This window comes from Danio rerio, chromosome 8 (genome assembly GCF_049306965.1).
Source record: "Danio rerio strain Tuebingen ecotype United States chromosome 8, GRCz12tu, whole genome shotgun sequence".
NCBI lineage: Eukaryota > Metazoa > Chordata > Actinopteri > Cypriniformes > Danionidae > Danio > Danio rerio.
The window spans coordinates 752,501-764,508 of record NC_133183.1 but is presented as its reverse complement, the minus strand read 5'-3'; the positions used below and the strand labels follow the sequence as shown (position 1 = coordinate 764,508).

The window sequence follows — 12,008 nt, the reverse complement described above, 5'->3', positions numbered from 1 at the left end:
CGGCGCATGCTCTAACAGGGCTGTGCTGATTCTCTTCATGAGTTCTGGGTGTGTTTTGAGCATAACCTGCATTAAACCAATCAGAGTCTCGTCTCTCACTCCCTTTAAGAGTCAGTTGTGTCGCTCTATGGTGTATTTGCTATTTACATGGCGACTCTGTAAGTGTAAAAACTGAACGCTTCACTGGCGAGAAAACTGTTAAACAGAGCATCTGCAGCACGAGGATAAAGAACCAGCCTCCTCCATTCAGCCTCTTTACTTTCTCTTTACTTTTCTTTACTTTGCTGCATACTAAAGATCTGCGCAGGACTAAATTTTGAATCCCGCACCCGCCAGGTTTTAGCCCGAACCCGACCGCTCCCGCTTATATTAAGAATTTGTTGTCTCTCTCTCTCTCTCTCTCTCTCTCTCTCTCTCTCTCTCTCTCTCTCTCTCTCTCTCTCTCTCTCTCTCTCTCTCTCTCTCTCTCTCTCTCATACGCATGCGCGCGCACTAACACACACACAAGCACCAAGCAGACACACAGGCGTTTGCTGTTATATCAACTCAAAGGCTTGTAATACCATGTATCAAGTACCAGTGTAATACCAAAAAGTTTTATATAAAGGTATATAAATACTGAGTCGCGCCAGCTCCGGGCCGCAGCGCACATTACTCTCGGGCTCGCACTAACACACACACACACACACACACAAGCACCAAGCACACACACAGGCAAAGCTCTCTCTCTCTCATTCACATTGCAATATCCGCGATATTGCTAGACAGCCCGCTCCCGTCCCAAATTAAACCCGATACCGACCGCTCCCGCGATTTATTCGGAAATTTATTCCCGCACAGCAGAAATCTGGTCTGGTCCTGCGGCGCCCGCGGGAATGCAGACCTCTACTGCATACCTGCCAACACTTCCCGGGAGTCTCCCGTATTTCAGACCCAGCTCCTGGCCATCTCCCCTATTGTTCTGTCTCCCAGAAAACTCCCGGAATACCAGCCCAACCCCCACCCCCCCTGCTCCTCAGCTTTTTGGTACAGTCCAGTCCCCATGGGCACCGAGACCAACATGCAACATCCCCCCCCTACCGCTCTTCACTTGGTGCAGCCCCCCTACCTCCCCCCTTCCTCACTTCGCGGTGGAAACTCTCTCCACTAAACACATCCATTAGCCCACATGTTTAATCTCCTTTGATAAGCTCAAAGATTTGCTTCAAAATTATGTCTAAATTCAGTTCTAATCTCCAGCAGAGGAATAAATGAACAATAATAATGAAGTGTGCTCAGAAAACTGAGTGATATCCAAACACACGTCCTGTTCTTATCCTCATATGCTGATGCAGACGTCTCCAAAACCCCACAGCTGGACACATCTACACTTGTGTTTATTATAAATGTGCAGATAATCAATAATACTGATCATAATAATCTCATTATACAGATGCAGACCGTCATCAATAAACTGAAGAAGGCATGGAGGCAGTGCTGTTTATATTGATGGAGGAAATCCTCATTTCTGGGTCATTTTAATCCTTTAATTGTTCATCTTTAAAGATATCTGTGTGTTGCTGATCATCCTGTGTGTATTCAGCTGTGTGTAAGTGTTTAAGACACATAACTAACACGCTCTGCTGGACTTTAGAGCAGCTGTTAGTTGGTCAATTGCGCAGTTTATTTCAGTTCCTCAGAATAGCAGTGAATAATTGAATGTTGACGTTTCTGATGATGGGAATTCATCCACTGCTCTTTCTGCTGTGTGTTTCTTTTTTATCCACAGCCAGTACTAAGTAAATGTGTGTGTGTTTTCAGATGTTCCCGATGTGCTCGTACGAACTGAAGCTGACGCCGCAGACTCTTCCGTCTCTGTTTCTGCCCCAAAGATCTCCATCCCAGCCTCCGCTCATCACTTCTGCTTCTCTCTGGACCTGCGCAGCATCCGAGACCTGAGGACCAGCTCACCTGTTAACTGCTACCTCAGGTGAGGCTTTGAAATCTGCTGCTTTATTGGATGTTTTCCCTCAACCACACTGACACAGAGCAGCAGCGTTTTAGAATGAAAACGGCGTCTTTGGCGTTTCCAAAATGCTCTGTTTTCGGCGCACGAAAACTGCGGCGTAGGTGGACGGATGGCGTAACCGTAGCCAAACTTATGCGCTTTAAAACTAAAACGCACGCAGGTTTGCAAAGTGCAAACCCCACCTAAAGTTGAGGCGCAGATGAGAGCGATCATGACACGTGGTGAATATTGATCCGCCTGCTGAGATCAATCGAGTACGCGCTTCTTGGAGAAGGTGCCCGAATCATCATGCGTTGCATTCACTGCGTGTTCAGCGCAAATGTCCGCTAAAAGTCAAATCTAATACTGTATCATCGCCAAAGAAGCTCGCCTTTACTAAGTTTACACTGAAACTGCGACTCATAACAAACAGCGGTATTGCGCCGATGCTCAACCTGCTCATAAATTGGGTCGGCTGACTCGCCTGCTTTTCCACAAACACAGAAAAATGAAAATCAGCTCCGACGGAACATTTAAATTGACACAAACTGAAACCAAAATTTTTAAAGAGTGATAGAAGTGAGACTTTACTTACTTTCTTTTGCCTATTCTTTCTTGAGGTGTATATTATTTTTTTTATTTAGTTAGGCTACTGATGACTGTTTTGCAGCTTTCAGTCTTGAATTTAATATTTTATTATAATCTTTTGTTTGTTTTGCAGCAGAAATATTATTTATTAAACTGACATGCATATATATGCTGTTTAGCAGTACAAAATAAATATTTCTTACTGCAATGCTTCATTTTTGTTTGATGCAAACTATACATTTATTTTTCATAAAGTAACAAACTTTTTATAGCAGATAACTTGCATTCAAGCACATTGAAGGCAGCATGATGATGAGAAATGTAATTCATTGTTACTATTATTGTCATTTTCATCATCATTAATATTCTAGAATTATAATACATACACATTTTGGAATTATTGCACACAAATATCAATGTCATCTCAGCATTAGATAGTTGTTTCTGGTTTTTGTTAGTCCTAATTAATGTTGTTTTAAAATACAATAAGTCCCTTAAAATACAATTTGCAGCGGTGCTCAATCATTTTTGGTGGGTGCTTCTAAATTTTTTCTGGTGCTATTAAATTTTTGAAGTTGGGAGCACCGGCGCTACCAAATAAAAAAGTTAATTTCGAGCCCTGTTTTGTATGGAATATAATTTCGTTGAATGAATATGACTCTATCTTGTTTTCTAACTGTGCAGAGACGTAGCTGCTTAATTTTGCCAACTGTGCTACTTTATTTCAATACTGTTGATTATGGTGGTACTTGTTTCCAGTGAAGACTTAGAGAAACTTGTTCATGCTTTTATCAGCAGCAGGGTGGATTACTGTAATGGACTCCTCACTGGTCTTCCTAAAAAGACAGTCAGACAGTTACAGCTCATCCAGAACACTGCTGCCAGGATTCTGACCAGAAGCAGAAAATCAGAGCACATCACACCTGTCCTCAGGTCTCTACACTGGCTCCCAGTTACATTCAGAATAGAGTTTAAAGTATTATTACTGGTCTATAAATCACTAAATGGCCTTGGACCTCAATACATTACAGATATGCTCACTGAATACAAACCTAACAGATCACTCAGATCTTTAGGATCAAATAAACTAGAAGTTCCAAGAGTTCAGTCAAAGCAGGGTGAATCTGCCTTCAGCCACTAACAGCGCCCCCCGCTGCTGGAATCAGCTTCCAGAAATGATCAGATGTGCTCCAACATTAGGCATGTTCAAATCAATGACTGTAAAAAATATGGACGACGCGACAGCCCCTTTTCCTATTGAACGCCTTGAGGGCAAAACGCCTGCTTGACGGGCACAAACTGTCGCAAAAGACTGCTGAAACTAAAGCCTTGACATGCGCAGAAGGACTGTCTGATGGAGCCAGAGGAGGAGCCGCGAAAATGAGCGGAGTCGAGCTTCCAACCAAACGCTTTATGTAAAATCAACCACGCCCCCCGAACTTCTCAGCATGCGTTTGCTGTCATATCAACACAAATAGATGTAATAACGTTAACAAATATGAGGGTTTTATATATTCAATCTCGCCAGCTCCGGGCCGCAGAGCATAACCTACTCGTGGCGTCGCGGGCTAATTCCGGCTCGCATGCGGCAGCGCCGGCTCGCTCGGCCGCCGCATCTGCCTCGATTGACTGGAGTGAGTACAGGCATCCGGAGTAGGTCCAGCAGAGGTAGTCAGTCTGAGCTCTGAGGGGTAAATCTCCGACAGGCGAGAATCTAGCTGGAACTGGCCCGAGAGTATTTTGCTATCTGGGTGGCTAGGCGTGTATCAGCAAACTAATAAAGCCCGAAAAAAGCCCTGACCTTAGCGAATAAACAGTGTTCCACCAGGATCATGTATGTCAGAAACTGTAGTTTACTGCTGAACTCATTTTGTCATGGTAAAATAACACAGAAATCGAATAATAACCCTTCAGTCTCCTGCTGAAGCTCAGACGCCGCGCTTTGAGAATCTGTCAATCACAGCTGTCAATCACGATGACACGCCCAGCATTAAATTACTGCTAAAAACAAACTGTTTACACAAATGAAGATCTGCACCTATTTCAGCACAATAACCAGTGCCTTAATCCACCAGAACCATCTTTCGGGACATTTTATTGCAAGTGTAATACATTTTTTTATTTGGGCTCAAGTCTCCTTCATTAACACGGAGGAGGCGGGCTTTATGACTTGTACTGCAGCCAGCCCCCAGGGGGCGATCTAACGGCCAAGACCTTCACTCAAACGCAGGCTCTGTATGGGGCGTCTGCAGACATGGATCCAGGCAGTTTTACGCCCCACAGCTTTACGCCCCTGTTGTTCCTAATGTGTTCAGTAGGGGGGGGGATGAAAGATACATGACCACATAATACATTTGAAGTCAACGCTCCCAGATTATTAAATGTCCTGGTAATAAATATATATAATTTTAATTAGATTACGCTAAATATGAACGCTAGATTAATGTATCATAAAGTGAGTTATAAACTTACTATAAAACATGCAGAATTGATACACTTACCAAATAATTCCAGATTTGCAAAAGCTCTATTGCAAATTAATTTAGATTAATTTAATTTAAAAAATTAAAAACACAAGTTGTTGGATACTGTAATGGTTAATTGTAGCCTAGCAATAGGTTTTCATTTAGAGATATGCATTTGTTGTATTGTTTCTATGTAAATTTGCATTTTGAAAATAACAAAATGATAACCAAACAATACAGTGTAATATGGAGTAATGATATGCTTTAATAAGAATGAAGAGGTATTGTTACAATAAATATTATGAAAAAATAAGGGATAAACAATATGATTGCATGTACAATGCAAACTTCATTGGTAATATATAAAATGTACTTTATAGCTATATGAACAAAAATGAGTAGACCATTTATAATTGTGAGTTTCTATATACATTTATAGATAAAGGATAGTTTAATTGTTTAAACTAGAACAGGATTGTATTATATTGATTGTAATTGAAAGCAATGCAATTTTAAAATTTAAAATAAAATCAATTAAATTTTCAGATCTGTTTCGATTTATTTCAATATTTAAGAAAGTCAAATTTGTAGGAATAATGTAGTGTTGTTGAAGTGTAGATTTGGCTGACAACCCAGACCATGCAAGTGTATTTTCTAATCTATGAGGAAAATATATATCTTTAAATAATTATAAAATATATAATAATTACTCCCTTGCTGAGACAAAAAGGTAAAAGAAAATTCGCCTACATAACACACTTTCTTATGTAGCTTAATGTTCTTTTACTCTTTTGTTGATGTAAAACATGTAGCTGGCCTGCACATAGTTAGCTAAAATTGAGTCAAACTAACACACTGCTGTTATACTACACCAATTTGTTTGTGTTGACATACACTCATATCGACCTTAATCTAATAAAAAAGGTTTAAGTTTCATGTTTGCTAATGTTTTAAACACGTATTTAACATAGATACCTCTTCATGGTGTTGCGTTTGGTTGGGTGTGATAAAGTTCTGGAGGCTTAAAATAATACTGTACTGCCTCCCTCTACTGGACACAACAGGAACAACAGGGCCGTAAAACTGCTTGGGCCGTAGATCTGTCTGGATCCAAGTCTGCAGCCTCCCCCTACTCACGTGGTTCAAATCCAGACTGAAAACTCATCTGTTTAGCTGTGCCTTTACTGAATGAGCACTGTGCTGCGTCCGACAGATCGCACTATTATTTTTTTTCGTTTTCTTTTTCATTCTTTTATAACCTATTTTAACACATTTTAATTTGTTTTTATCTGTTTTTAATCATGTTTATTGTCTGCATTTTATGTCCTAAACTTGTCTTTTTTATTCTTGTTTATGTAAAGCACTTTGAATTGCCACTGTGTATGAAATGTGCTATATAAATAAACTTGCCTTGCCTTGGAGAGACTATGTTTTCTGAAGTGGTACTTGGTGAAAATACTTTGAGAACCACTGTTCTAAAGTATATATAATCATATTTCGCTAACACTTTACAATAAGGTTCATTAGTTAATGCATTTACTAACATGATCTAATCATGAACAACACATGTAGAGCATTTATTAATCATAACTGAACATTTACTAATGCATTATTAACATCCAAACTCATGCTTGTTAACATTAGTTAATGCACCATGAGTTAACATGAACTAACACTGAACTACTGTATTTTCATTAACTAACGTTAACTAACATGAACAAATACAGTAGTAAATGTATGGTTTATTGTTTGTTCATGTTAGTAAATGCATTAATTAACATTAACTAATGAACCTTATTGTAAAGTGTGACTCATATTTCTCACTTTATTTAGAACTTCAGGACAAATGTTTAATTAAATGTAGAAATACCTAATGACAGTGTTCCTGCTGGTGTTGTAACCCGGTTTTCTGTTGTCAGATATGCATATCAGTTCTTCGGCAGTGCAGCTCCCATCATGACCAGCCCGGCGGTGGAGGTGAAGAAGAGCACGGAGGTGTTTTTACCAGAGTCTTACTGCGCTTTCGACTTCGCAGCGCTGCCCAATCAGCTGCAGGACACTTTCCTCAGGTCAGACCACGTCAGATATCATGCCTGCATTTCTAAAGGCTTTAAGGAGACCCAATAATACAGATTTTATCACTGTTTATTCTCCCTCAAGTGGTTCCAAACCTTTGTGTGTGTAAGTGGGGCTGGTATTCATGGTGTTCTGGGCACCAAACGTCCCCAGCAGCAGCAGTAAATGTTGATGTTGTGTGTTGATTGTTGTGGTTTCTATGAGAAAAAGGGTTGATAAATCAGACAGAATGAAGGAGTGTGGAGATGGAGAAGAGCAGAGAGTGTGTGTGAGGGAGAAAATACAGTCTGTACAGCACACACACATCACTACAGCTGTGAGGAAAGACCATAAAACATGAACACCTAATGTGTGTGTGTTTGTGTGTTCAGGGTTCCTCTGCTGGTGGAGATGTGGCACCGAGAGCCGGGTTCTGGGGATGTTCTGCTGGGTTCAGTCAGTATTCTTCTGTCTCGGCTGCTGAGCTCAGAGAAAACTCGATTCCTGGACGCGTCCGGCCGACAGCACTGGAGGAGGAGCTGCACAGAGAGAGTCCCCATCAGGACAGCAGACGGGTACACATACACACACACACACACACACACTGCACAGTATGTAGAGTGTATCCCTCAGCTGGACAGTATCATAGTTCACTTTTTCCAGTGTAGTTGATGTAGAGGCCAGCACTACACTGATCTGACCTGCAGATGGCAGCACAAAACACACAATGAGGAAATGTGAATCTGATGCGGATCTAAAGAGAGTGCATCTCTCTGGACACTATAGATCACTACTAATGGATCTTATTTCTTGATATATAAATTTTGGTATATGAGAATCATTTTGATGGATGATTATTGTAGGGAGCATTACTTCTGTGTGTGTGTGTGTGTGTGTGTGTGTGTGTGTGTGTGTGTGTGTGTACATGTTTTTGTGACATATCAGGACACAAATCTGTATAATGACATGGGTATGACACAGGTATCACAAAAAGCAGGTGAAATATGAGGACATTGGTGACGTCCTCGTTTCTCAAAATGCCTATAAATCCTACAGGATGAGTTTAATCAGAGAGTAAAGCTGCACAGTCTCTTGTGATGGTTGGGTTTAGGGGTAGGGTGAGGGCAATATAATATACGGTTTGGACTGTATAAAATGAATGGAAACCTATGTAATGTCCCCACTTTTCACAAAAACAAATGTGTGTGCATGTGCAGGTCTGAGAAGCTGGCTGAGCTCTGTTATGTGGCCGTTCTTGAAGATCTGGGCTTCGTGAAAACTCAAAACATCCTCGTCTCTGAATCCTCACAGGTGCGTCTCGACTCTGCACTGAACAGCTTATTCTAGAAGACGAACGCTAAAACTATCGCTTAAAAACATTTTAATTCACTGTCATAAAATTAAATATTCACAATATGTTAAAAACTACGAACAGTCACTGAAAAACTAAATAAAATAATAACGAATACAACTTATTTATTGTTTAATAAACAATATTTTTTAGAATTAATAATCACTGTGTTGTATACAGTTGAAGTCAAAATTATTCGCCCCCTTTTTTTAAATATCTCCCAAATGATGTTGAACAGACTCAGGAAATGTTCACAGTATGTCTGATAATATTTGTTCTTCTGGAGAAACATCATTTGAACATCATTTGAACATCATTTTAGGCACAAAATTATTAGCCTCTGTAAGCTAAATTTTTTATCGATAATCTACAGAACAAACCATCATTATACAATAACTTGCCTAATTACCCTAACCTGCCTAGTTACCCTAATTACCCTAGTGAAGCCTGTAAATGTCACTTTAAGCTGTATAGAAGTGTCTTGAAGAATATCTAGTCTAATATTATTTACTGTCATCATGATGAAGAGGAAATAAATCAGTTATTAGAGATGAGTTATTAACACTATTATGATTAGAAATGTGTTGAAAAAGTCTTCTCTCATCTAATAAAAAATAAACAAGCGCTCTAACAGTTCAGGGGGGCTAATAATTCTGACTTCAACTGTAATCTGAACTGTTTAGAGAAACCAGCAGATGAAGACACTTTAACACACAAACAGCATTATACAGTTACACATTATAACTAAAAAATCTGAATTGTGTTTTGAACTGAACCCAAATTGGCACACTCCAGAACCAGAATATTAAATTATGAAAAGGCATACCTGATAAATCATATTCAACTATGAGTATATTTTTGGGTGAATTTTATGTATTTATATTTTACATGTTTGTCTAACTGCACTGCACTGGCGCAGTAGGTAGTGCTGTCGCCTCACAGCAAGAGGGTCGCTGGTTCAAACCTCGGCTCAGTTGGTGTTTCTGTGTGGAGTTTGCATGTTCTCCCTGCCTTCGCGTGGGTTTCCTCCAGGTGCTCCGGTTTCCCCCACAGTCCAAACACATGTGGTACAGGTGTGTGTGGATGTTTCTCAGAGATGGGTTGCGGCTGGAAGGGCATCCACTGGGTAAAAACTTGCTGGATAAGTTGGCGGCTCATTCCGCTGTGGCGACCCCGGATTAATAAAGGGACTAAGCCGACAAGAAAATTAATTTTTTCGTGTAATATTTTATTCATATTCATTTTTCCCTGACATTGCCACAAGTTGCTGATGTGGCAATAAATAAATAATAAATAAACAAAGCCATTAATGAAACAAACCAACACTAAACTGAAGTGTACAGCAAACTTAAAAATAGCTTAGAAATAAGACTCATTTTTTAAAAAGCAAAGCTGTTTTTGACCTTACTCTGGAATGCAGAAGTGCGCTGGTTTTCTGATTCATTCGTTTTCTTTTCGGCTTAGTCTCTTTATTAATCTGGGGTCGCCACATCGGAATGAACCTATCCAGCTTAGGATAGCCAGGATTAGCCAACTTATCCAGCATATGTTTCACACAGCGGATGCAACCCATCACTGGGAAACATCCATACACTCTCATTCACACACATACACTACGGGCAATTTAGCTTACCCCGTTCACCGCATGTCTGGACTGTGGGGGAAACTGGAGCACCCGGAGGAAACCCGCGCCAACATGGGGAGAACATGCAAACTCCACACTGAAATGCCAACTAACTCTCCAGGGGCTCGAACCAGCGACCTTCCTATTGTAAGGTGATTGTGCTTCCCACTGTGCTGTTCTGTTTTTCTGGTTTGTTTGAGAAAATTTTATTCAGTTTTCTATCACTAGGAATAATAAATGGTAAAAAACGGTCAAACTACTTGCTCTACAAACAAGTGTGTTCATGACTATACATAAAACGTAGAATAATATAATAGGAAAATATCAGTTTGCAGCATCAACAGCAGAACAAGCTGTCTTTAACCTCTGAAAACAATGCAAGCGAACAAGATTCCTTTAAGAATAAGGGCTGCGTCTCAATCACCCTAGCTCCTGAGGTCATTCATCAGCAGGTCATGTGCACTAATAATGATCTCGGTTCACTACACTGAGCGTGACATGAGCACATCCTCATTGTTCATCATCAAACTGGAGTTTATAGACAACAGTAGTTCTAATCATGTTCATATATTAATGTAATGTATAATATATATATTAAAAGCACATTACAGCTGAATAATGTAATGTGTTTCATAAACCAGAAACATTTCAATCATTAAACTATTATAAATGTTTAATAGGATGTATCTAGCTCTGTGTGTTTGTGTGAAAAATAAATAAGGAACAAGTTTATTTTAGAAAACATCTCTCGATTCTCGTTACGTTTGATGATTTTGGTCACGACATTCATATTTTGCACTTCTGTATAATATAAGGGCACATGCAGTAGTGTGTATCACTGCGCCCTGATTTTCATGTTGCATTGTGGGACATTTCAGGGTGGAAGCGATTCGTTTCACTGAAGTAATTTTGTTATTGAGACAGCACTAAAAATATCTGACGCCCTGATCAGTGCACTGACTAGTAAACAAGGGTGCTGATTGAGTTGCACCCAACGCCATTAATTTTCTTGATGAACAGATGTCGTGTGTGTGCGTGTGCATGTGTGTGTGTGTGTGTGTGTCAGGGGCCATCAGCAGCAGCGGCTCCTCCTGAGGGCCCCAGTGAGACTCTCACTCGACCCCGAGAGACCGTTGAGTACAAGGCAGCGCTGGAGCTAGAGATGTGGAAGGAGATGCAGGAGGACCTGTTCGATAACCAGGTTTGTGTGTTTGTGTGTGCAAGAGTGTTTGTTTGGATGAAATGCAACTAAAGATTATATCCCATGAAGACATTTTGTAAATTTCTTTCCGTAAAACAAAATCTTATATTTATTCATTTTTATTAAGTATATATATGGATATTAATATATATATATATATATAAACAACAGTTTTATCTGGTTCTTGAATCTATTTTGCCAGTAACATCACACAAGGCCTCTTCACCTCTGTGTATTACTCCGCCCACATACAGCAAGCAACAAGCAGGCTACAGTTTGACAAATATTACTGCTGTTCGACAGCAAAATGTACTTTTAAGGCTTTGTTTAGTGGAGAATGTAGTTGTTTAGATTGCAACTGCAGTTTATTTGTAAGAATAGTGCCTATTTTAAAATATTGACAATTTCTGAGAAAGCTCATCGACGGCTTTAGACAGTTGACGTTGTCTATCCACAAGATGGTGCCAGAACCGCATAATAAGCCCTTGCTCAGTGTGTTTTCTTGAGCGTGAATTAAAAAGCTGAAAAACGAAGGCCTCATGGTTTTTAAGGTGGACCGGATAGAGTCAATAAGAAGCAGTGAATAAGAAGCAGGATTCAGCCTTGTCCCTCCTTATCGCAAACACAACAGCAGTCTGGTGAGAAATCTCTGTAGACTGATGGCATTTCATGTCACGTTCAGCCTTATAATCTTAAAATGTGAGCAAAATTTTCTGTTTTCTGTCATCACCTTAAGG

General features: G+C 39.9%; 2 protein-coding genes across 2 annotated transcripts in view; one reads left to right on the top strand and one right to left on the bottom strand.

Annotated features, from left to right (window-relative positions):
• cep120 (centrosomal protein 120) overlaps nucleotides 1–12,008 on the top strand; it is a 45,104-nt gene that overhangs the window by 13,969 nt on the left and 19,127 nt on the right. Inside the window, exons 9-13 of the mRNA XM_073909979.1 lie at nucleotides 1,801–1,969; nucleotides 6,960–7,109; nucleotides 7,488–7,670; nucleotides 8,313–8,406; nucleotides 11,137–11,271. Of these exons, the coding sequence (XP_073766080.1) occupies nucleotides 1,801–1,969; nucleotides 6,960–7,109; nucleotides 7,488–7,670; nucleotides 8,313–8,406; nucleotides 11,137–11,271 (731 nt within the window). The remainder of the gene's footprint in view (nucleotides 1–1,800; nucleotides 1,970–6,959; nucleotides 7,110–7,487; nucleotides 7,671–8,312; nucleotides 8,407–11,136; nucleotides 11,272–12,008) is intronic.
• The window catches only part of si:ch211-87m7.1, a 272,159-nt gene that overhangs the window by 257,419 nt on the left and 2,732 nt on the right, over nucleotides 1–12,008 (bottom strand). The gene's annotated exons all lie outside the window — the stretch shown is intronic.